Here is a 27,732-nt window from a genome sequence, read left to right on the forward strand (position 1 = left end):
ATTAAATCTGTATAGTGCTTTTGGTTGTATGGCCATTTTGATAATATTAATTCTGCCTATCCAAGAGCAAGGTAGATCTTTCCAGATATCTTCTAAGGTCTTCTTTAATTTCTTTCTTTATCATTCTGCAGTTTTTGTTTTAGAAGTCTTTCACCCTTTGGTTGATTCCCAAGTATTTTATTTCTTTTGAGGCTATTGTAAATGGAGTAGTTTTCTTTGTTTCCCTTTCAGAGGATTTGTCACTGATATACAGAAATGCCTTTAATTTATGGGTGTTGATTTTGTATCCTGCTATTTTGCTGAATTCATTTACTAGTTCTAGAAGTTTTCTGGTGGAAATTTTGGTCTTCAAGAATAGAAACATAACATCAGCAAATAGTGCCAATCTGAGTTCTTTTTTTTTTTCCTATGTGAATCCCTTTAATTTCTTTCATCCATCTAATTGCTCTGGCCAGTGTTTCAAGAACTATGTTAAATAGAAGTGGTAAAAGAGGGCATCCCAGTTTTTAGAGGGAATGCTTTCAATTTTTCTCCATTTAAAATGATGTTGACCTGGGGCTTAGCATAGATAGTCTTTATGATGTTGAGATATGTTGTTCCTATTATCCATAGTTTTTCTAATGTTTTGAACATGAAGGCATTCTGTATTTTGTCAAATGTTTTTTCTATATCTATTGAGATGATCATATGGTTCTTATCTTTAAGTCTATTGATGTGATGAATTACATTTATTGATTTCCATATGTTGGACCAATCTTGCATCCCTGGGATAAACCCCACTTGATTGTGGTGTACTATCTTTTTGACATGTTTTTATATTTGATTTGCCAGAATTTTCTTGAGAATTTTTGCATCTATATTCATTAATTCAGATTCATTAATTGCATCTATGTTCAGATATTAGTCTGAAGTTTTCTTTCTTTGAAGAAGTTTTCTTTTCTTTCCTGGTTTTGGAATCTGGGTGATATTGGCCTCATAGAATGAGTTTGGAAGTGCTTCCCCTTTTTCTATTTCCTGAAATACATTGAAGAGTATCTGTATTTGTTCTTCTTTAAAGTCTTGTAGAACTCTACTGTGTATCTAACTGGTTCTGGGGTTTTCTTGGTTGGTAGGCTTCTGATGGCATCTTCTGTTTTATCACTTGAAATTGATATGTTCAAATTGTGTATATTATCCTGATTCAATTTGGACAAATCATATGACTCTAGAAATTTGTTGATGCCTTTGATATTTTCTATTTTATTAGAGCACAATTTTTCAAAATAGTTTCTGATTATCTTCTGTATTTCTGTAGTATCTGTTGTAATATTCCTTTTTCATCACATATGTTAGTAATTTGAGTTTTCTCTCTCCTTCTCTTCATTTGCATGGCTAAGGGTCTGTCAATTTTATTTATTTTTTCAAAGAACCAACTTTTTTTGGTCAATTTTTCAATTGTTTATTTTGTTTCAATTTCATTGATTTCAACTCTGATTTTAATTATTTCCTGTCTTCTACTGCTTTGGTGTTTATTTGTTCTTCTTTTTCTAGGGCTTTGAGATGTAATGTTAAGTCATTTATTTGTTGACTTTTTCTCCTTTTAAGGAATGAACTTCATGCAATGAACATTCCTCTTAGAACTGCCTACATAGTGTCCCAGAGATTTTGATATGTTGAATCTGTGTTCTCACTCACCTCTAAGAATTTTTAATCTCCCCCTTGATGTATTTTGCAACCCACTATTCATTCAGTTACATATTATTTAGTCTCCAGGTGTTGGAGTAGCTTTTATTTTTTATCATTAATTTATAATTTAATTCTCTTTCATTTTATTATGATCTGATAGAATGCAGGATAGTACCTCTACTTTTTTATATTTGCTAAGTGTTGCTTTGTGGCATGATACATGGTCTATTTTAGAGAAGGATCCATGTGTTGCTGAGAAGAAAGTGTATTCGCTCATTGAAGGGTGAAATATTCTATATATATATCAATTAAGTCTAAGTTATTGATTGTGTTATTTCATTTTATAATTTCTTTGTTCAGCTTTTGTTTGGAGATCTATCAAGTGGTAAAAGAGGTGTGTTAAAGTCAACCAGAATTATTGTGTTGTCATCTATTGAATTTGAGAAGAATTTGTTTGATGAATGTAGATGCTCCATTGTTTGGGGCATATATATTTATAATTGTTGAATCTTGTTGGTTTATAGTTCCCTTGAGCAGTATGTAGTGTCCTTCTTTATCCTTTTTTGATATTTACTTTCAAGTCTTTACTTTGAAGTCTATTTTATTTGATACGAGGATGGAAATCCCTGCTTGCTTCCGCAGTCCATGTGAGTAGTATGATTTTTCCCAACTTTTCACCTTCAGTCTGTGGATGTATTTTCCCATGAGATGTGTCTCTTGGAGGCAGCATATTGTTGGGTCTTTTTTTTTTTAATCAAATCTGCCAGGCTATGTCTTTTGATTGGTGAGTATAGGCCATTAACATTCAGGGTTATTATTGAGACATAATTTGTATTCCCAGCCATTTTTGTTTATTTTGGTATTTAACTTGACTTGGTCTCTCCTTTGATTAGTTTTTCCTTTAATATGATATTATCTTTTGCTGATTTTCCTTGTTGTTTTTCAATTCCTCTTCATGGAATATTTTGCCTAGGATGTTCTATAGTGCATGCAGGCTTTCTTGTTGTAAATTCTTTTAACTTCTGTTTATCATGAAAGGTTTTTATTTAATCATCAAATCTAAAGTTTAATTTTGCTGGATATAATATTCTTAGTTAGCATTCATTTTCTTTCAAAGCTTGGAATATGCCCTTCCAGGATCTCTTGGCTTTGAGGGTCTGGTTGGAAAAATCTGCTGAGATATGAACTGATCTCCCCCTATTGTGATCTGATTCCTCTCTCTTGTGGCCTTATGATTCTCTCCTTATTCTGTATGCTAGGCATTTTCATTGTAATGTGTCTTGGTACAGATCTGTTGTAATTTTGTACATTTGGTGTCCTGTAAGCCTCTTGTATTTGATTTTCCAACTCATTCTTCATGTTTGGGAAATTTTCTGATATTATCTCATTGAAGAGATTATGCATTCCTTTGCTTTGAAACTCTATGCCTTCTTCTGTCCCAATAACTCTTAGATTTAGTCTTTTGATGATATCCCATAATTCTTGGATGATATGCTCATGGTTCCTTACCATCTTTACTGTGAAATCAACTTTATTTTCCAGATTGTATACTCTGTCTTCATTATCTGACGTTCTGTCTTCCAAGTGATCTAATCTGTTGGTGATGGTTTCTATTGAGTTTTTATTTGGTTTATTGTTTCCTTCATGTCAAGGATTTCTGATTTTTTTCCCAAAATCTCTATCGCTTTCTTGAACTAATCTTTTGCTACCTATATTTACTTCCTTATCTCTTTGTTGGTGTGATCAATGTATGCCTGTATTTGCTCTCTTATCTGTATATTGGTGTCATCAATGGTTGCCTGTATTGGCTCTCTTATTTCTTTGTTGCAGTGATCAATTTTTGCCTGTATTTGCTCATTTAGGTCATTCTTCAATTCTTAGATCATTTTAATTATGAACATTCTGAACTCCTTCCATGACATTTCATCAACTGTCCACAGGTTCTGTTATTGTAGTACCCTGGGTTTTTTTTTGGGGGGGGGGCTACTTTCCTCCCTTGTTTTTTCATGTTGTCTATGTGATTTCCTTTCTTGCAGTGTGGATCTGAGGTATTGCAGTTTCTACCCTATAATCTTCTAGTATCTGTGCTGATTATCTGTATCTTACCTTGTGTTGGGTTTCCAAACCCTGCTGGTGTCCCAGGATGGAAGTTACTGCAACTTTAGGTAAGTGGCAGCAACAGCAGGAGGTATCTTAAGGTAACAATGGAGGGGCCCCAAGAGGAATGCAACGTCTTTCAGAAATGGGGCTGAAAGTGTGGGCCTTACACTATCTCTCGGATACCTGCTCCAAGATGCAGCTGCTTCTAGGCCCTGTCTATTGTTCCAAGGTAGAGGCTACTGCATGGGAAAGGCCCTGGGGATGTCTGCAGTGTCTCAAGATAGAAATGGGATAGACCTGTGCTCCCAGGTGGTGGTGGGGGGAAAGGACTCAGGCTTACCCTGAGCTCCTGCGCAGATCAGCAAGGCAGCTCTGGGCCAGGAACTTTGTGGGCTCTGCCAGTGGCTGGATGGACCTGGGCCTACACTGGGCACTGGCTCTCATGAAGGCTGGTGAGGATCTGTGTCGGATCTGAGCTCTGGTGAGTGTCTGCAGATTGAGGGGTGGATTGGGGCCTACCCTGGGCCTGAGCTCCCATGGGTGTCTACCGGTAAGTGGAGGCAGTCCTGGGTGTGATGGGTTCTTAATAAATGGCAATTATATATTCCTAAATAGCCACAAACAAGAAAGGAATGAATGTGAGCCTTTACTATACAACATTCTCAATATTCTGGGTAGTTTCTCTTTCCCTTCCCCTTTCATCTAATCACCTGTCCTTTCTCTCTCTTTCAATCCCTTCTATCCTACTTTTTTCTTCTTTCCTTTTTTGATTTCAGATCAGACAAGCTGAGGATTGAGAGGAGGAAAAAAAAGAGCAAGAATGCATAAAATTTAGGTCTAGAAAGAAACACTTATTAGAAAATAATCTGGCCTCTGCTTAAAAGTACAAAATTGCCAACACAGAGCCAGAGAAATGTGTGGTATTTTCCCAGTGGTCGGTATTTAATTAACACTCTGCTATTGTTGTTGGCTCTGCTGTCACAAGGATAAATCATTCACAAGCTATTTTGGAGGCCTGTCCTGTTGCCACCACCATTTCATCAATCTTCTCATCAGCTTTGTCATTACAGATCTCAGCGATTTCTCACCTTTTCAGGAACTCTGCATGAATTTGACCCCGAGAAGTATTTGGCCACTATCATCTCAGCTATTAAATGTCAGATTCAGACATCTCAAACTGTGTGTCAAGACACTGTATTCTGGCAGCAATGAACCCATTACCATTTTTTTCTCTCTCTCACAGAACATGCTCTTTGAGCACCCAAAATTGTGGGCTACGAGTTCTCTGAGGAGTCTAGTTTTATATTGGGTGCCTATGAAAAGAACGTCTGTCACCAGCTGTATAAATTTCCAGACTTTTGATAGTTTGTACCTGCATATTATGCAAATAATGTCTGCTCATCTCTAGTGGGTGAAATAGGAGAAGGGTTAGGCAAACAGAAATAGCTAAACAGCTTGCTCTATTAGCATTTTTCAGGTTTGTCAAAATCAATGAATTTTTCAAATTGTATTCTCAGCTCTTATCAAAAAGAGTCACATTGAGCCTGCTTTATTTCTGCCGAGGGGCTGGGAAAGGCTGGAAGCCCAGTGAGCCCTGCATACTACATCATTGTCGTAGTTCAAGCTGTTTGTCACCCCTGCACTTTTGCTTGTGTGCTGAGTGCTACTGGGCATGCCCCCATCTCCATTCTCCCTACTACTCACTCATTTATCATCTTATGTTCAACCAGCACTTATTAAGCACCTGCTACATTCCAGGCACTGCTCAATGCTCTGGGGAAAGAGAATAAGTCATTTGAGTCAACATAGTTGACCTCCAAAAGGCAAATAAACAATGAATATACACATTTCAAGTAATAATTAATATTATGCAAAAACCAAATGGTTAAGTGTAAAGTGTAAAGGGTAGGCAGGTCTACTTCATATGGGGGTTGAATGAAGATCTCCACGTAGAGGTGCTATTGGAGATGGGACCTGAACAATCAGAAGTTAATTGAGCAGAGAGCTTTAGCCAGTGCCTTCTAAGTAGAGGGAACTACAAATGTGATGGTGGCCTAAGCCATGGAGAAGTTGAGTGTATTTAAATTGTCCTATGAGGCTTAAAGGTAGTAATAAGCAAAGAAGAAATGGTATACAGTGGAACTAAACAATATTTTTTTTTGAACATGAAACACACTAGTAGTTGATTAGAGACTAAAAATGCTTTTCAGAATATGGTTTTTAAACAAATAAAAATACAGAAAATTACAATGGAAGCACTTTCATTGAGATAATGTCTATGAAGAAATAGTACATACTATAGCAATATGTTTCTTATGAACACATTAAAAATAAGGTCTAGTAGTGGGTCTACTGTATGTAGGTCAAGATGAGCATTAGATAGGGCTCTGACCTCTGCAACAATTGTCATGTGATAGCAAATGTCTGAGATTTCTACCAATGACAAAAATCACAGAATGGCTGACACCACTATAGTTTATCACTACAGTCATGATGGAAGGAAGTACTAAATTTTAACTAGAGGTTAATGAAAATGCTTGTAAATTTTCCCCGAAGTTCATAAACTCTTTGAAACTGTCTCAGTTTGTGAACTGTAGGTCAAGAAACCATGATGTGGGCTGGGCATTTGAATTTAACTCCCAGAGGAATGAAAGGCTTTGGAGGAACTGCAAGCATAGTCTACTTTCACTTAAATAAAGAAGCACCCTCTTTCTTCTGTCCTGGCCACCCACATTACTCCAGGTACACTTTGTACTACAGCTCACCACATTGCTGTGTAATAATGAATCCTTTGTGTTGCCTTCTCTATCAGATTACAAGATATCATGGGACAAGAATTACATATCAATTGTCTTTGTATAAACAGTGCACAATTCTTCGGACATAGCAGTAATTTCAGACTATTTGCTAATTAAATACATGTTCATTGGGCAGCTTTCAAAAGAATTACATGTGAACTACATTATCAATGTTTCTCTGAAGTGCTTATTTTTCTTCTTGAAATGGATTACATAAAGAAATATATAACATTTAAAGAATAGTATCATTAGAATTTGAAACGGAAACATTGACATTGTTGAGTAGATGGCAGGAAGAAAAGGAAGAAGGGAAAGAGGGAGTAAGAAAGGAAGGAGACAGGTAGGTAAGTAGGAAGGTAGAAATAAAGAAAGAGGCTAATAGTAGCTTCACTGAAAATAGATAATGTATTTACTTAAAGACCAAGCCTCTATTCTTCAAAATAGTAGAAGTCTTTTCAGTGAAATACAAGGCCAGATAGGAAAAAGGATCAAGTGATGTACATATCAGCTACAGAGCAACAAGTCAAGTGTTCAGGCTTAAGAGTAAGCTCTGAGGAATCTAGATTTTCTCCAGTTTGTTCCTAGAATAAATTTCTCATTTTAGACAAGATTCCTCATCCCATCTCACTGAATCCATCTGTAGATGAAGGAAGGAGTAAAATCTTCCCTGTACACCCGCCCCTTCTGTCCTGAGCCCTGTCTAAATTCTGGTTAGAGTTCTGCACACTAGGGATGGTTTCTAGCCTTTATGTTCATTTAGGAGTAGGAATAAGATCAAAGCTTGGATTTGAATTGAAATACCTCTGAAATATAGACAAAACCCTGTTTTGCATGCTTAAAATGTGACATTTTTTAAAAAGAAGGTCCCTATGAGAAAAATGTGATGTCTTCATGTGTTTTCTGCTCCACATTGTAAGACACAAGACAAAATATTCACTCATGCATGCAAATGCATTTTTGTCAAGTCTCTCTGTGTGAGCTAGGTCTCTTGGATTAAAAAACAAAGCAATAATTAATTTTTTTAAAAAAAGATAAAATTACATAGTTCCTGTCCTCAAGCAAGAAGTAAAGCTAATATGTAAACCCACAACCACAGTAAAAGGCAGTGGTACTTGTAAGAGAAATTTTTCTGAGACTTCAGAAGATTGAAGAAAAAATTCACTAAAATACAATGTCTGGACAGGAAATCACAGGAGCACACAGAATACCATGTCACACAAAAGTATATGCTCTACACCAAGACAGGGCTGAACACTGAGAAGTTAGAGCCAATATAAGAGTCTACCTACTTCCATGGAAATTTAGAAATTTTCTGGGCTTATTTATAATTTGATCAAATATAACTAATAGATTATTGGCAATATGCATGCTCAGAAATGTTAGTATTCCAACCAGCTGTTCAGATGTGGGCCTAATCACATAAAAGTTTATTAGCCTACTTAAGCTGTAGGCTGATGAACTAATAGTCACACTTTTTAATTATAATTTAGTAACCTATAATGAGTATGGGCTTGGCACTGTAGCAGAGGCAAGAAAACAAGAGCTGGCCAAACCAGGGACCACCATTTTGGTTTCATAAAATAATTAATATAAGTCATATAAGCAATAGCATGGAGGGTGCTATGGGACCATAGCAGAAGAAATCTGAATCTAACTCTAGTAAGACGTACATGCATTGAAAAGAGATTTCTAATACAGTAGTCTACATTTACCCGGAGGGTGGATAATGATACTTTTGATGATCATGCTTATTAACTTGGAATTCTGAGTTAAAGTCCCAATTGCCATTTATTTGCTGCATGATCTTGTGATTTTAGTTAATATTTCTAAGTCTCAGTTTCCTTATCTGTGAATGGGAATGAAAGACCACACTCAAGTTGATTTGCCCTTGAAATTCAAATTATCCTTGGCTATTGTCATAGGCCAAAAGTACCTTTATTTTAAGTGGGGTAGGGTGTTCACATTATTTTAGATCCTCAAAATTAAATGTTTCGAATTCAATACAGAGAAGTAGAAGTGGTAGAACATAGAGTTTGGATACATCAGTCTTTCTTTTTCTCTCTCTAATTCACCAACACACACACACACACACACACACACACTCTTTGCTATGCACAATAAAGATGTTTTACATTTCACTTTGCTCAAGACTTTAAGCCACTGGTAAGCCAACAGCTTTTAAGAGTTGTTCATAGGTATAATGTCTACGTGGGGGGGCATAATTTAATTCTCATCCCTGCTGCAACCACCTCATAGAATTTCTTAATCACACATTTAATAATACATTTCAGAGACTGACTTTATTCCCACCCTTGAAAGAAAACCATTAGCCAACTGTACTTAGAAAAGGGAGAATTTATTTCCTTCTTCCCTTGCCTCCTGAATAGAACGTGACTATTTGGGGGTTCACTTATTGCTGGCAAATGGCCATTTCCTGCCTCTAGAAAAAAAAAGGCTTAAAAGAATTTTGCCAAAAAAACAGTTGAAATCCTCTGTAGACATCTAATAACTTATAAAGAAAAGAATGTTTTGATGAGTTAGTGCAAATGAATCAGGAACATATGGATCCTATTTCCCCTGAGTTTAAATTTGTAGAGAGAAAAACTTCTTAGAAAAATGAACTTTGTAGATGTCACTGAACCCAAGGGAAAAACATATGAGATGATTACTCAACTTAATACATTCCTAAGCTGCCCTGTGCTTAGCTGAAGCACACCCAGGTCATTTGTAGCTCAATTTAGACTGTCAAACACACACCCCATCAGGCTCTAATTGTTTTCAGAGTAAAATTCTGAACAGTAGAAAATACTGAGGTCGTTAGTATTTTCAGCAGTGATTTTTAATATAGAGTCCCATTGCTAATAACTTAAAGAAATTTAATTGTGGCAGTGGCAAGGGATTCTCAAAATTTTGTATGTGACACATATCTCCACATCCAGAGGCTGACCCACAGGTGGCTAGCATAAACAAGCTAGGGTACCAACTAGAAAACCATCTCTTGCAACCATACTAAATATTGCCTTCATGTCCAGGGAGAATTAATTTGCTTCACATGACTGAGCATTTTGTTCTCAGGAGATTCTTTTCAAGAAAAAAAAATATATATTGACACAAGCTCCAAGAGACATAAATGTTGCCTTTATTTTAAAATACCTACGATAATTACTCAAAGAATGGTTCAATCGTATTTGTTGATGAATTTTTCCAACTTCTTAAATGTATCTCTTGCACAGATGCATCTGAGTATGTATCCAGAGATAGTGATTATTATTAAGAAGATACTGGAAATACAATAAAATACTTTCTAAAAGAGAATCAAAGCTCCCTAATATGTACATACAAAGTGCCACAGACAGCTAACTCCCATGAACATTTCATGTGAGTGATACATAGACATTTCAAACTCATTTACAGTTCCCATGTCAAAAGGAACTGAAGAACTGTAGGAAGTGAGTGGTGCCACTCGTGTTGCCAAAGTCCTAATTTCTTATTAGAAGGCCAGTCATGAGATTGTTGAGAGGGGGATTTACTCTTACAGTTCTCACTTAGCATAGCTCTTCCCATATTGAATAAAAATATGAGATTTTACCTTAGTACATTTTGGATGGAAGGGATTCTTGAGAGTCACAGCTCTAACCATTCTCCACCAGCAGCGGGAGAAATCTTGAAATAGAGGTCACTATCATCCCAGATATTGTGATATAATAGATTAAGGGTATGGCTTGGAATCTGATATAATCATTTCTCCGGGTGACTTTTACCATATTTTACTGATGAGGAACAGGTTCAGAATGATTGTAGTATCTCTGAGAAACTCCTGATTCCCAGGCCAGTGACTCAACAAGTTGAACAACTCCTGGGTCATTAGTAGCATACTTTAGAATGTAACAGGGAAGGGGAAACAGCTCAGAGGAACATATGCTGGCTAGAAATAATCAATATTTATTGCAATATTTATTGCAAAATGAATGTAGCTGAGTTATTCCTATGCCATGTTCAAGCTCTTAATACATAAAGTAAAAATTCCACATGGGCAAATTTTTTCTTTAAATCTACTGAGGAAGGCCTTATGTTGGAAACTGCCAGTAAGTCCAATAAATCCAATTTTTTGCTAGGATCTAGAATAGGTTCCTGGAGGTTTTTCTCAGTCTCCATTGAGAAAAAAGATGAAGTTTTGAACTCACATTTAACAGTAATATCAGAGAAGCAGCAACAACAAGTGTTTACAAAGCAATGAATAAAGAAGACACATATGAGAATTTGGACCAATTGGAAGAAAAGTAGATATTCATGTATTATCCTATGCAAAGGTGTATTGTAGACCTGAACATTAATTGCATCATTTAAGAATGTCTTTTTTCTTATCTCTTCTCATTTTAAGGAGCGGACTTAGCAGACTGTATGCACACATAGTACCTCTCTACTATTAGACACCATGTTCCTTGGTACCCAGCAGCTGATATGCCAGATAGCTGCCACTCTTGCTACAGAACCAAACAAAAAATCGTTATTTTAGAATCTCCCTGGAGTTTTTATTTTTTGCCCTAGTCCCTCAACCTAGGATCATAGATGTAAACTCTTTATTCTGACCAGGTTTTAGTAGTTGTAGAGCCTCCAATATTCATCTATTCTCACTTTGTGCCAATGATTAGTCTCCTCACTAAAAGGCGGAGGCTTCTTGGTGGAGACTTCTAAGGAATTCATGAATAGAAATGAAGATCACACAATCTGACTGAAGGGGGAATATGTTAGCAAGCCTTTTTGTCTTGGGTTCATAGTCACATCACCCAATGTTGTGTGTTCATAAGTTCACTCTCTTGTGAAGTTTCTATGAGTATGTTTTCTGTTGAACCATAAGAGAGGACAAGCAATTGCTTTGCTAGACCTATTAGTGTTTCTTCTGATAGTGAGTAGTAATGTCATTGTTGAAGGAGGCCTTGTCTCCCTAGGAGCTACCTCTTTGCCCAGAAATGAGTAGAAAAGCAATGAGATAGTGTCAGTTTTTGACATAGCTTCCTTCTAAAATAATGTCCTGAGTGAGAACATGGATAATGTTCTCACTCAGGACATTATTCATTGGCATAAAAATCATTTAATTCTGTTAGTATGGGAAAGTACCTTTTGGTTTTTCTCTGGGTTGAGCTAGGTAACAGTGAAGAGTCTGCTGATGTTTCCTTTAATCAGGGCCACACAGAAGTCTTACTCAATTAAGGTGGAGGGCAAGGGAAAGGTTTGTTTGTTTGCTTGTTTGTTTGTTTTGTTTTTTCCTCTCCACCTAGAAATCAGAAAGGCACATGCTTACAGCTCAGAAAAATGATTTGGAGTGCCTGCAGCTAGGACCTCATAGTGTTGTTTATATCTCTGTGTCTAATGTAGACCCAACCACATGCTCAAAACTCTATTTTGTACATTTTTTAAAATTTTACATTATTTGGATAATCAGCACTTTAGTTGATGAAGAGTTTTAAAACTATTTAAAAATCACCATATAATCCAAAATCATTTATAGAAAATCTACATGGTAGCTTGTACTCCTACACTAAATGGGTCAAGATTGATAATATTAAACCAAACGAATACATCTCTAGGGGAGTGGTAATCATCTTTAAGGCAAACAGAGAGCACCTGAAAATGAGGCTTGATGTGTTAGTCTGTCACCTAGGAAGCCTCGAGAATTGAAGAGAGTAAAGTTCTCTATTGGTCTGACTGGGTAATGATCCCATAGGTACAGATATGTGGCTATTATTAACTTGAGTTTTTAGAGCTAAAAGTGAATGACCATTTCATTTTGCTAAAATACCTTTCATTTTACCTCAGTTTTAATTTTTCAATCAAGCCAACAGAATGAGCTCTAGGACTCTGCCAGCTGTCCAACAATCTGTGACATTTTCAGCAAATTGTCTTCCTAAAGCAGAACCCCCCACCCAAATGGCAGGGGCCATGGCAACTGGTAATTCCTATGCCCCATATCTCTGAGCTTAACTCCCATTCTTTCCTTTTCCAATTCCAAATGGCAAAGAAACTCCAGTAAAATACTCCATTTAACCTTGTTTGGGTTCTGTATATGGCTGCCTGTGTAAGACCCCAACCCTAGAAAAATCATCAGGAGCCACAGAAGCAGGTTTAGAGTAGAATATGAGAGGGCCCAACTAGTTCACTCCAGGAATTTCCTTTTCATCAAATGTAACTACCAATGGCTGTAAAATTAAAAGAAAATGCTTATCTTAGAGAGGATTTTATGAAGATGTAATAACATGTATTAGAGGGCCACACACGGGACAAGGGACATATCAGGAGCAAGATAAATATGGTTTTCTTTTCTCTCTTGAGCTCTTTTATGTACCTACTCCACCTCTCCTAGAATTCTTTCTAGAAGCCCCCGACTATAAATAAATTCTCCACTCCTATTTAAACATAGTGCCTTCCAACACAATATTATTTTTCAGATTCTCTCTTCACTGCCTGACACTCTGTTCTGTTTATCTAGATGTAACAGGGTCATAATGGACACTGTCCTGGGCTAAAGAGGGCCAGCAGAGTAGGATGTGTGTTCATCATGTATAAGTGGAGAAGTCAACAAACTATCTTAATCTACAAGGAACTTGAGGTTGATGTAGATAAAATACCCTACAGCCTTGATATGAAAATATTCCCTACTGGGAGAGGGAAAAATCACTAGGTTTTGAAAGCTTTTTGAACAGAGTAAGAATAGGGGGAGAGGACTGTTAGACAACCTTAACTCAATGCCTAAAATATCTGATTGAAGTCTTTTCCATGCTAGGCACTCTGGCAATGGGCTCACTAACTGAAGCACTAGAATTATTGCTATTTCCTGTACTGTGGTTCTTGATGACCAGAACAGGGTTATGGAATATGGAGGCAATATGCACGGGTTTCCATTTCTAGTTCCAAGTTCTCTGGCATATCTGCTGTGTGCAGATGCCAAAGCAGTATGGGGCTGTAAAGATAGCTGGGTTTGTTGTCAATTTTGCAAGCTCTAGTATGGGGCAATTCATGCTAATGCCAAATACCAGAACATTCCCTTGGCTTTTACTGTAACGATGAGAATTTAGAACAATAAAATAGAGAAAACTTTTCTTCTGCCCACCAATGTAGCTGCTTGTCATAAATCTCAACAAAGCCTGAGAATGGGGAGGTAATTATGTATACAAAGAAAGGGAGGAATAAGGAAGGGTGGTGAGAGAGAGATAAAGAGAGGGAGGGAGGAAGATGAGAGAGAGATAAAGAGAAAAAAGAAAGATGAGAGAAAGAAGGAGAGAGAGAGGGAGGTGGAGTAGGGGGACTGAGGCAAACATAAAATGTTTGCAAATCCTCAGAGCTCTTGAAGGGTAAAAGCAACATGCCCTATCTGCAAAGTCTGGGAATAATTTTCTTCAATTATGTCACATCCTATGAGCATCATGGCTCCCACCTAAATATCATGCTTGGGCTAGTCAAAGGATACATTTTTATAGCAGCATATTAGGGTGATGATTATTATTACCATAACCATATTCCTGCACAGGATGTGAATATTTCAGAAACGGGATTTATTTTTCCAAATACACATATTTTAACTTTAGATTGCACCAAAAACTAAGGACAGCACTGATACTCAAATGATGTTTGTGGACATAAAAAGGAAATCCCGGAGAACACTGAGCACTTCATTGGCTTCCTCTAGGTCTCTGACTTTTAACCACACCCCTGTGCTGTGTAGATTTGGAGGGTGGCAAATTATGTTTTTGTGTTTCTGTAAATAAGTGTCCACAGAAATTAGAGCTTGGTGTTAAGGATATAATTTTCCCATCATAAATGTAAGCCTCATTTCATGTTTCATTTAAACCCCCTTTTTAAGAACCACAAAAGATTCTAAGGCATTTCATGTCAGTGACATAAGGCAGGCCCCACACTGGGTTTTTTTGGTGATCCATAATGTGATTCTGAAACAAAAGTGACAAACAATTTTTAACACTGCATATGTTCAAAGACCTGTGCCAAGAAGGGGAAAAAATAGTCTTGGCACCAAAAGCAAAAGTGCACCGGTTCCTTTGTGATCCATAATGAGGAAACAAGTGGCCATGCCCTTGACCTTGTCAAATTAGCACAAGAGCAACAGATGAACCATTCAGGAGGCCAATCATGCACGTCTTCAGTGGATTCCCCATTCTATTTTCTGAGGTTGAGGAACCTATTCAGCTTTTTCAATGATTTGTGAATTATTTATCTGAATGGTACAAGACAGGGGACAGTGACACAACACAAATATCGGTTTAATGTCTTCACTTCCACAGGACACCAATGATGAGCTCAAAACCAGTTTTCTTCTCTGGCTACCGTCAGTTGACTTTGAGGTCAACATGACACTAGGTGAGGTCTGGAACCTCGGCTAATATAAGTCATGGAGCTTGGTATGCTTCATAATGATGCTGCCACAGACACGCTTTAACTCAGCATTCCTGGCCACATCTGTGAGCACACCACTTAAAGTGACAAACAGCAATGCCACAGGTGTTGTGTTTCCCTCGGAAGGCACAGAGTAAACAATTTAAATGAGAAATAGATGATATTTAACACTTTTAACAACAATCTGTTTGCGCTAAAAAACACCCTTAGAGAAATATACATCAGATAGGGGCCCAAACTCTGCATGCAATAAGAGAAAACTTCCACCTTCCTCCTACACAGAAGGAAAGTGATTTTGGTTTGGAAATGCCAAACTGGAGTTCCTTCCTGCCAGTGATTTCCAAGTCTAGCTAGGTGCCTGCTAAGAGCCTTCAAAGATGAGCCAAATGCCCATCCGCCCCCCAGTCCTGCGTTATTCTGACAAGTGGATCTGTTTGTGGGGAGGAAGTGTTGGTATGAGGGAGGAGGTTAGGAAATTCCCAGGGAGTAGCTGAATGGGAAGGATTCCATACCCCACAGTCTGCAGAGATGAAGTTAGAGCCTGGCTTCAGGTGAACTGTGATCTCCCCTCTGGATGGCTGCATATGGCCACAGCTTTAATTAGAGCCTCCTAGAAGGCAATGCATCTGTCCATCTGCTGCTTTGTAACTGCCAGGGAGGGGAAGGGGGCTCAATTGTAGTACAAGGTTTCCATGTTTAAAAGTTCCCTGGAAATTCACTGATCTTCCAGCTCAGAATCCTCATCCTAGATGTCTTATCCCTTAAGAGGATTTCCTGGAAGACTTAACATTTATTTTGTGTGCTATGGGATGCTTGTTCCCTTAGGGAATTTGAAATATTGAATATGACCTCCATGACTTGGAACCATCTTACCGAATCAGGCCATTTGTAGTTTTAAAGTGTGAAAGACATCGGGTTCTTTTGCTTTTTATGGAAAAACTTACAAGTATGTACATTGCCCCAGAGACCAATAGCCAAATGCCATATGAGTCCCTGGGGTAGAACAAGGAACAGGTCCAATAAAGACATTTCTTAGGCTAACTTCCAGATATGAACAGGGTATCTCAGAGCTGTAGTGTGGGGAAATCACTATTTCACATGAAACGTTATTTTTAGACTGCATGAAAAATGATGAATGCATAAAACTGTGTATGATAATGCAGAGCAGCCACACCAGTTAATGAGTCTAAGGCCACATTTCCACTGCTCATTTTCATGACACTCCCCTATTTTGCTCACCTCACTTACCTCTAATAAAATTGCTACTTGAGAAAAAAAAAATCTGCATGGCGGTGGGCTACTTATGGAAAGGGTATTATGTTGTTGTCAAATTTTTATAACTCACTGTGATATTCTTTTCTTTTGGTTTTCTGAACTCAGAAGTTCTTAACAACCTAGCTGAAAATGTTGGTGAGTAATCTTGACCCTTTGCCCACCTCATGCTTGATCCCTAAGACTCTCTGCCACGTACTTATCTTTCAGTCAAGATTTCTATTTCTTTGCATTTCAGTTCTGTATTGTGAGATAATTCATCTAAGGGGTCTTCCTGTAGCAATAAGTCAATTCTCAGCGGTGAAAGTTCTTTTCTGATTTTTAATTTTTCTGTTTGTGAGTCATTACCATTTTCAGTTCTGGAACATCATTTTTTTTTTGTGCCCCAATTCTATCCTGCTGAGATTATCCTTCCATGTTTTGTTAAAGTGCTGCCTTGTCTCTTCCACTGAGCAGCTGAAGTCAGAGCTGACTGTAGGATTCATTTAGTTGTACGATCTCCCTCAAGTTCCTGAGTCCTCTTACTATGTAGTGATAGCAGACCTCTCACAATTCAAGTTTTGGGCAAACTAAATAAGATAGACAATGGCATATGTTTTTCATGCTCCTGCCCACTGGACCCAAGTTCTCAAGTCAGGACTCTGAATGTTGAAGTGCCCAACCAAACCAGCTGGCAGTGATTAGTGAAATTATTTAGAATAAAATCTACCTTCATGCCGGAATAAAAAAAAAAGAAGTGTCCATTCCTGACCATTTAAAAATCAGAGCGTAACTAAATGGTGAAATGCAAAAGTTCACTAATTGTAGGACAACATCAATTATTTATGATATATGATAGCCAAACTTTCAGAAAACATGCACTATTGAAGCACATGCTTATCTAAGGTAAGTATGACCACTGATGGGGGAAATCACATTACACAGATTCTCTGTGTTTTTAAAGGAAAACTTTAGTAACCGACGTGATTCTGCAATCTGCATTTGGGGTAAAATTGGGAGTTCATAACCTACTTCAATCTAATGTATGAAATATGATATGTCAAGAGCTTTGTAATGTTGTGAACAACCAATAAAAAAAAACTATCAAAAATAAATAAATAAATAAATAAAAATTAAAAAAAATAAAAATAAAGGAAAACTTTAGGAGACTTGATTATCTAAATTCTCAGAAGATGTAACTTTACTCATCAAACTTGATCCTGGCCTTGCTTCATCAGAGCTGGCTGGCTTACAAAAGGACAGTCAGATTCAAAATGGGACATGTGCAAACAACTAAATGAGTGTATAAGATAGTGTGCAAAACAATAACAATGATGATAATGAAATAGCAATATATGAAAGATAGGGAATGAGGGAGAAAATGTGCCACGTTGCTTCTTGATGGATTCCAGGCACTTGTGAGATCCTCTTGCTCTAGATCTGGCCCTTGAATTACAAAACACTTCTTTAAAATAGTTCATTTCTACTGCATAATTTTCCTTTATCTAAGCTGGCTTGACTATATTTCTACTTCTTTCAAGCAAGCTCAAATTAAGACTCAAACCCAAGTTCATGTTATGGAATATCTGCTCAATTTTACCATGTCTTTTTTGATCACTTTATTTGGACTTCAGACTCAAATAACCAACTTGACCATTTGAAATCTTCATTAGAAATCTAAAAACATGTCAGATTTACCTGTCTGCAACATAATTTTTGTTTTCTTTATATTTTCATATGAACATACTCCTATACCAATTTTCTCCATCTCATTAAATGCACCAAATTTTATCCAGGCGCATAGGTCAGAAATTCCGTTGAAATTCTTGACTCTTCTCTTCTTTGTCATATATCACCTCCAACTTTCCTCTATGATAAACATTACTACTTTTTGCTAATATTCAGTTTTCTCTGCTCTGAACATATGAAAGGATTGCATTTGTGTTTTCCTCTGGACAATGTAATGTGAGGGAAAGTTACGTGTATCATTCCTGTGTAGAAGCATCCCTACAAAATAATTGATTATCTATTCTTGTCATCTGATAGATGTTATTTTGTATAGTACAGTATCTGTCAGCCTGGGTTCCTAACTAATTCAGAGTCCCCTGCTGACTCCTGAAATACAAACAGTTCAAGTGACAAATAAACCTTTGCCATTTTATGACACTGAATCCAGGTATCATTTGTAACTGCAGCATAGCCTAGTCTATCTTAACTGAAAATGAACTCTAAATCCTATTTTATAGTGTATCCCAAACCTGATGTTTGTTACCTCCTTTTCTATCTATCATCACTGTGTTACAAAGCACCCCATCTTTTGCCTGGAATTACAGCAGGAGCCTCTTAATCAGTCTTCCTTTTCCTACTGTCATATCTCTAAAGGCCATTTTCCCAAAACCAGCCAGACTCATTTTTTAACAGTAAAAAGATCATATAAAATTACATTAACTAATTACACTAACTAATTATATAACAACATCAATATACCCGAACCCTCCAAAAACTATGCAACAGGCTCAGAGTAAAATTCAAAGTCTGTCAATGAACCACAAGACCCTATAATTGCACCTCTACCTATGTTTCCTCATTTGTCTCCTGTCATTCTTTTCTCTCTCTGCTCCAATCACAGTGACCATTGCTTGCAAACTATAAGCTCGTTCTCTCATCATCGTTCTTCTCTTTTTGCTTCTTCAGTGTGGAACATTCTAGGTCAAGACCTCAGTATGACTTGACCTACTCCTTCTTATTTTATGACTCTTTCTTCCAAGAGCCAGTCTTCAGAGCAGTCGTTACATTCTCCACAACCGCATCCCTCAATAACTCACAATCTAGTCACCTTGATTTATTTTGTGAAGCACCCTTTGAACTCTCTTATTATTTACTTACTTTGTATTTTTTTATCCTAGACTACAAATATCATAAGGCAGGGATTGTTTGTTTTTCACTGCTCTGTGCCTGGTATGTAAAAAAGTGTCTGATGCTTAGTGGAATTCAATAAATATTTATCAAACGAGTGAATTAATGAATAAACAGCTAAAACAATCAGGATGTCAAAACAAAACTGCAGTGAAGAGACAACTGAATTAGAAGCAGTGCACTTTCACAAGTCCTCTACCTCGTTTGTTTAACAGAGCAAAAAATAAATACAAATACTACTAGATAATCAATTTGTATAGCTTTTATCTATGATCTACCACTTATAATTCATTTATTCGGTGAACCCTGATGTGTTCAAATTAACTTGTTCCAACTAGCCAGAGCATATTGAAACAAGGAATCTTAAAAGGGAATTAGCACAAGATATGTTTAAAGGTTCAACAACTGATACATATTTCCCAATCTAAATTATCTAAATTTTCTACAATGGATCCAAGAAATGTGCAAGAATATTATACAAAAGAAAAAGAATGAACTCAAAGACAGGGCAGGCAAATGAATTAAGTAGAAAATACTGGGCTAAGAAGTTTCTAGGGAAACTAACTTTCTGAATAACATAACCATCACAAATCCATCATTAGAAGTTGTCAGTGTGCTGTGAATGTGACCAACATGTTTACTTTTCATCAGTACCTGAATGAGAAGTGTTTATGCAAATTTTCATCACATGCCAAGATGACATATGTCATCTTACAAAGCCCAGTGGTCCAGCTAAGGAGCATTTGCTGTGACAAAGACATATATTGAAAGATAACTGGTTTTCAATGGAACTGAACTTCTCTACCTTGCCTCAGTAGCATTGTAATGAAGACTAGCTGTTAGAATCATGAGAACTGTGTTAGACTCTTGACTCTGTGACTTTCTACTCTTGAATATATCACTTAACTTTTGATGCTGGATGGGGAAGAGGATAACAATACCTTTCCTAGATGTTTCATAAGGTTGCTGTAAAAATAAAACAACTCATGTCAAAGATGTGTTTTATAAGCTGGATATTTTAGTTATTTGTTTTTATTTTGCTTCTTTGAGGAAACTTAAGGCATCCTCTAAATTGAAGTTGAAATATACATATTTCAAAGTAAGAGAAATAAATAAGAGCAAGCATCAAAATAGATGTTTGGCCATGTGGTCTTTCCTTCCTCTTAAGATTAACAACATTCATATCTGGTTAAGAATTGTTGAGTAGGATAATTAGAAAATCACACTGCTGTTTCTTTAAACACACAGAGGTACAACAACTCTCTCACAAGAAACACCCATACTGTTTTCATACTCGACCACTTGTGAATAATCCATCTCTTAACCAAATAAAAAACAAAATTCACAGCCCATGATAGAAGGAAAAAAAAAATCCTTGGTAGTACTTACATTACTGCCTGAATAAAAAGGCAAAATCAGAAGGAAAGTGCTCAAGATTGTGCATTGTCTAAAATCTACTTGCTGTTAAATATATAAATGGACAAACCTCTGAAAACTAAAGTTATGTGGACTTTAATTATTTTATTGCTTTATTTGTATAATTCTCTTGTTCATCATTGAATATACCCAAATATCTTATACAATAATAAAAACAGGAGGCGCAAAGAACCCTCTAATGGAAACATTTAGCTTCATTTAAAAAAAGCCTGGTTATAACAATTTCATTATCAATTATCCAAGCCTACTCCGATCTCACACTCAGAAATAACTTTAGGAAGATGATTAGTTATAAATAAAGACAGTACAAAATACCCCCAAATTACTGTACTCCAAGAATCCGCTGTCAACAAAGACAATTTGACTCTTCAAGGAAAACAGCACAGGAAAAACCATTTGTTTTTAACGAAATTCATCCTACTCTCTCTTCCACATGTACAACCCACAATATCCGAAAATGTAAAAATGAGATTATGGTGAGAAGAATCTGATGACTTCACCCCTCTTCACCATCAAACTGATCAATATACTTACTTCAGCCAACAGATTACAGGGAAATATTTAATCACCAATGTAACCCAAATGAAGAATGGTCAGCTAAATCTGGCACAATGCCTAGGACTAGCTGATATTTATTTTACTTAGGTGCTTTTTTTAATTAAAAAATCAAATGACACCATCAGGAAAGCTCCCTGATTGTGCTGTTACTCTTACCTCGTGGTGATTTTTTGTCAGCCATTCCTTAATCGTGCCAAGAGCAATGAGCGCAGCAGGTTCATTTGGAAAACCTAAGTGAAGAGTCGAATGAAACAAATGAAAAGAAGTGATAAAGGCAACAGAGAGGTCAAAGGTGGTATGAGAATGGAATTCTTTTAAAAAAATAGTATTTAATACAACCAACAAGTACTGAGCAAGGCAGGCCTCAGTAAGTTGTATAGATGTGAAGCCTGCAATTCTACATGGGAGGCATTAAGAGGGATGGTCCTACATAGTCCGAAGTATAAAATTTAAAAAAAAAAAAAACACCACAGATAAAGGATTTGACTGTTATTTAAGAACAATATCAATAAAAATATACTTGATAGCTTACAAAGCACTTTCATGTATTTTTTTTCTTACAAGTGGTGCTCAGATTAATATTTATTACCCTCCTCATCTTAAAAATCAAGTAAATGTAGCTCAGAGAAAATACGTGGTTGGCCCAGAGTCACAAGGTCACTACTCCATCAATAAACTGTCACAGGCTGGGTAAATAACATGCCAAATAGTCATACCACAGAAAGCAACTATCGATATTCACATAATGTGACTTACGTTACACTTAGTGACACTGGAGATGGTGTTTGAGATTAAGACCACATGAATTAACTGATTGTGGGCTGTGGTTTGCTTGTTTGTTTGGTTGGTTTTTTTTTTTTTTTTTTTTTTGAAATCAGAGATTGGACCCAGGGGCACTTAACCACTGAGCCACATCCCCAGCTTTTTTTCATTTTTTATTGTGAAACAGGTTCTCTGTAAGTTGCACAGGGCCTTGCTAAGCTGCTGAAGCTGGCTTTGAACTTGTAATCATAATGCCTCATCCTTAAGAGCCACTGGGATAACAGGCATGCACCACCACACCCAGCTGTGAGTTTGATTTTTGAGGGCAGAAAATATGTCACACATATACTTCCCAGCAGAGAGTATCAGCATACATTTTCAGAATTTCCAAAAACACATAAGAATGTCTTTTCAGGTATGTCAACTGAACACATTCCTAGACCTGCAGCATCATTAGGCATTCTGCCAACAGAGAAATTTATGAAGGAATAACCGTACACATTTACATAACTTTGGTACAGCAAGAAGAGATAGGAGTGAGTATTTTGTTGGAATTGCTCTCTTTAAGTTCACCACTGGCTCCTTCATCATGGAATCCCATTACCTTCCCATGAGTCTTCAGCCTCTCTGGCATTAGACGTGCTTTCTTTGTATTTTCATCTCTCAGTTTCTCTTCCCTCTTGGATTTTGCTTATTTAGTTCCTTTTTTTTATTAAAGTACAGTTCAGTGTTTCTTATTACGTTTATAAAGTTGTGAACCCATCATTACTCATTCCAGAGTATTTTCATCATCCCTTAAAGAAACCCTGTACCCATTAATAGTCATTCCTCAATCCTCCATCCAGCCAGCCCTTGGCATCCATGAAGATTTTCTGTCCCTGTGAATTTTCAGATTTTCCTTCTGAAATTTTTCAAAATTTCCTTCTCCCTTATATTCTCCTACATATTTGAACACTCTGTCCTCTTTCCTTTTTCAGGAGCATTCATTAAATGTACGTCGTTCCCAACCTCTAAACACAGCCATCTTCTTCAATTATACTCTAGCTATCTAGCCAGTTACAGCAGCATCCAGAAATCACGTCCATGAGGGTGTCTTCTGGAGAGGACATTATCTGTGTGAATGCAGAGAGAAAGGGAGAGGGAGAGGGAGGGGGGATATCTCTAAAATTTAAAAGACCCAGTTATATTGGAGGGTAAATTCATATACTAATAGCTCATACTGATGTTTTGGATCTTGGCAGACCTCCAGAGAAATGTGTGAGAGAAGAGGAGCAAGAGCATTGTCTCCATTTCCAAAAATGAACACAACTTTCCTGATTTGTATTCTGTGGGCTTTGGTGAAGGGTGCTTCAGGAAAGAAGACAAAAGAAAGCAGGGCCAAGTTTCATCTATTTTAATTTATAGATAAGAGAGAAACACTGGAATATGAAAAATATGCAAGTTTTTACAAGTTCTTGAACCTTTGTAAGTTCATCTTGAACATTTGGGATTGTAGACTTGTTATGAATTATTTAATTGTATTCATTTTCCTTAAAGGAATGCCTCAGAATATAATTCCCCAAATTAGTAAAAAATATTAATTAAACAATTCTTAATTCATTAAACATGTTATTTTTAAAGCCCCCAAGAGGAGAGATACAAACACTTTAGTGAGTCCCTGTCCTCTAAAATTTTAGTTTAAAGTCTGAAGGAGGAAATACATAAGTAAAATGACAGCCACAAGACAGCATGGCAAAACATTAGGGTGGCAGATGCAGATGACGGAACTAAGAAAAAAAGAGATGTGGGGTTTACTGGGAAATCATCTAAAGTTTGAAAAGAGAGCTGCAATGTGGGAAACAGAGAAACATTGTCTTTAGAAGTAAACAGTGAGCAACATGGAAATGATAAAAAAAAGGTGAAGGAAAGTGAAGGAGAGAAGACAGGATGAGTACCTGTGGGCTGCAAAGAGGAAGAAGGCCAGGATGAGTATTCGCTGTTAAGGAATTGTTTTAGTGACCAGAATCACTAAAACAATTTAAATCACTTTGCATCACTGTGACCAGAATCTGACAAGAACAACTTGGGCTGGGTGTGGTGGCACATGACTGTAATCCCAGCAGCTTGGGAGGATCATGAGTCTAAAGCCACCCTCAGCAATAGCAAGGAACTAAGCAACTCTGAGAGGCTCTGAATACAAAATAGGGCTAGGGATGTGGCTTCATGGCCAAGTGCCCCTGAGTTAAATCCCTGGTTACCCACTCCCCCAAAAAATAAATTAGAGGAGAAAAATGTATTTGGGATTCACTGTTTCAGAGGTCTCCATAGATAGCCAAGTCCATTGCTCTGAACCCAAAGGAAGCAGGACATTATTGCCAAAGGGTACAACAAAGGAAAAAGAGCTCATCTCATGGTGGCCAGGAAGCAGAGAGAAGAAAAGGACGAAGGGGCTACAGAGAAGATCAACACTCCCTGGGCACTCCCCCAGTGACCTACCTCCTCCACTAACATCCCACCTGCCTACTACTTACAGATACACCCAGTCCATCCATTCAAACTAGTATGGACTGATTAGATTACGGTTCTCCCAAACCATCATTTCACCTCTGAACGTTCCTGCATCAACACAGGAGTTTTTTGGGAATACATCATATCCTAAACCACAGGAGGAGTTAACCACTAGAGGCTTTTCCAGTGTAGCACTTCCTTAAGTTTAATACCTACATTTGTAGTTACACTTCCCTTGATATACTCCAGGACCCAAAATGAAATGTATATTTTTCCTTAAACACACCTCCTCCCTGGCTTTATCTCTCTCTTAGGCACTGCTATATTTAAGAAATTTCCCTGCTGATAACTGAGTCCTAAATACATGGATCCAGTAAAATATTGTACACCTGCCCTTCCTTTCCTCCTTTCCCATTGATCTCAAAGTCCAATGAGCCCTCACCTGCACAACTGTAGGTGCCCCTGAATTCTGCTCTTTTGGTTTGCTTGCCTTCTCTAAGCCGCCTAACATACCATTTACAATGATCCCTTCTAAAACATAGCAATCATCATGTTACAATCTCAGACAAACCCACACAGCCTTTGTCAACTCTCCAGCTCCTGAAGAATAAATAAGAACACCTTAGCATGTTAGCCTTGCCCATTCCAATGGCCACCATGGGCCTCTCTAGACTTCCTTAGTTTTGTCTGTTTATTCACTTCCGATGAAATTATTCTCCAACTCTTAGGTTTGCTTAATAATTGCTCAAAACATAAAATCACATGGCTATATAAATCAAATAAATTTTATAATCACATTCAATTGCCATGGCCATCTGCATTAACATTCACCTTTTTGAAGATACAATTCCCTACAGAGAAATTATACAATTTCTTCTAGAACCATGGCAACGATGGTCAACTCTCAACTATTTGTGACCTCCTGGTCACTCTCTCCCATTTGCCAAAGCCTCTGGCCCAGAGTTGCATTTTTCATCATGACCCCAAGGTAATTTCATATCCCCAGGTGATTTAAATATCTGAGAAAATGATTTAAATATCTAAGAGGATGACCCAGCCAATACTGGCTACCAGTTCCTCAAACTGCTTCTCTTCAACAACCACCTCCTCCCTTTCACTTCAGCAAAATCCCCTAGGAGATCACACTCTGGACCTTGGTGTAACCTTTCAAATCCAAAATTACTAAGTAGAGCTCTCTCAAAACCTGTTTTGTCTTCAATTTGTTTGTTCAGCTAGTTTCCAATGAATGCATTTTTACCCAGGAAACCCACTCTATCCCTAGACCTCTCCCCAAATTAAGAATATTTCTCCCCTGAATGGTCTATTTCCTATCTCTGTTTTGCACGTTACTTTTTTTAAAAAAAACTATACTTTCTATTTTTTGTTCTTCTAATATGTTATGACCCATTTCCTCTTTCCTGCCATAAGCCCTTGCTAATGCCATTTCCTTCCCAAATTGACATTTCTCTCCTCTTTTCCATATTCGCATTCACTTTTACTTATCCTCTGCTCAGATATCTCTTCTCCTATTTTATGCTTTCACACATCACCTCACTTTTCCCTCACAAATGCATCATTTACAGTTCTACCCTTGTTCATATAAATATGTGATTAATAATCTCAGAGTGAACGCCCTAAGGAAGTGGATAACACATCTGTCTTTGCAAATCACTGGATACCGAAAAAAATGGTCAACAAATAGATGTTGAATGAGGGAGAAGATTGTGAACTAATGGATCTTTGTATTAACAGCAGAAAGAGAGTCTCAAGAGTGTTCAGCCAGAAAATGGTGAGGAAGAAAGAATTGCTGAGAAGAGGCCCAATCAGACTGCTATATCCACAACATCCCCTTTCATCCATGAGAAAAAAAATGTTAAGAAAATCATATAAGAAAACAGCTCCTGGAAGGAAGATATACCATAATGAATAAAAGAGGGAAAGAAATACAAGAAAAAAGTATTCCCGAAAATCTTCCTTTCGGTGACATGTATGAAGATGAAGCATGATGTTCAGGGAAAACAGCAACAGGACAATTCTTTGTCCACTTAAGTAGAAGACACCCAGGGTTACAAATAAGACCAGTGAATAGACAAGGGCAGATTTTAGCCTGGGGATTGTCTTCCAATGATAGCAAGTCCTGCCCCAGGAGGTCACAGTGTATTCTGGTCATCAGGGGACTTTTGTTCACAAAAGCAGAATGACTACCTAGAGGGAAGGCAGCAGACAGGCTTCAGATGAATCACTGTATTAGATGACATAGAAAATCTCTCCAAGTATGAGGGTCAATGAGGCTGAACAAGCCATTAATAATTTAGGGCCAGGCATGCAAGGAAGTTATGTGTATGTGTACCCAGGTGTGCATAGAATCTGTGCTTCTGATGGCATTTCAAAGCTTAGGTTCCTACTCATTAGGAGGGACTATTAAAATTACTTTTTTTAAAAAAAAATGTGCATGTTGACTTATATAAATGATTTTTCCTCTTTTATTGAAAATGCTTGCTAAATTTTTACATATATACATATATATGTTTTGTTTTGTCTTGTTTTGGATACCAGGGATTGAACCCAGGGGCACTTAACCACTAATCCACATCCCCAGCCCTTTTTATTTTTTTATTTTGAGACAGGGCCTCACTAAGTTGTTGAGGCTGGCTTTCAACTTTTGATCCATTTGCTTCAGCTTCCTGAGGCCTGTATATATGTTTAAACACACACACATACACACATAAACATCACTCAGCTCAAGATGTAAAATATTTCCAATATCCCAGAAAGCAACCTTTTCCTTAATGAATATATATCCCACCAGGAAATGGCTATTCTGACTCCTGTTACTGTGGGTTCAGTTTCATCTCTTTTTATATTTTATACCATAGAATTATGGAATGCATGTTCTTTTATATCTATATTTTGTTGAACACTGCACCTGCCTGATTGATTCATGTTATTACCTATAATAATAGCTCATTCCCTTTCATCATAATGCTAAATTCCATTATATGAATAACACCACAATTTTTTTACCCATTCTAGCATTAATGGGCAAATGGATTGTTTCCAGTTTAGGGCTATTATAAACAAAGCTACCATGAACATTCTCCTTCATGTTTTAGTGAATTTAAGTGCTTATTTCTGTTAAGTATATACCCAGGATATAGGGCTGCTGGTCTACTTATTTGTTTGACTTTGGTAAATTTTGCCAATAGTTTCCAAAGCAGCCAATTTATACTCCCAACAGAACTACATGAAAACTACACAAAGTTTAAAATAATCTATTGATACAGCATATTAAGATATACTTTCTAATTATAGTTTTCTTCATCACACTTAAAGCCATTAAAGTTGGCTTTAG

The 27,732-nt window shown here is 37.1% G+C and overlaps 1 protein-coding gene across 8 annotated transcripts in view; it reads right to left on the reverse strand.

Annotated features, from left to right (window-relative positions):
* Positions 1–27,732, reverse strand: part of Macrod2 (mono-ADP ribosylhydrolase 2) — a 1,956,002-nt gene that overhangs the window by 500,788 nt on the left and 1,427,482 nt on the right. For all 8 annotated transcript variants that reach the window (XM_078051387.1, XM_078051384.1, XM_040275965.2 and 5 more), the window contains one exon: positions 21,288–21,361. In XM_078051387.1, coding sequence (XP_077907513.1) covers positions 21,288–21,361 — 74 coding nt within the window. The remainder of the gene's footprint in view (positions 1–21,287; positions 21,362–27,732) is intronic.

Source organism: Ictidomys tridecemlineatus, chromosome 5 (genome assembly GCF_052094955.1).
Source record: "Ictidomys tridecemlineatus isolate mIctTri1 chromosome 5, mIctTri1.hap1, whole genome shotgun sequence".
NCBI lineage: Eukaryota > Metazoa > Chordata > Mammalia > Rodentia > Sciuridae > Ictidomys > Ictidomys tridecemlineatus.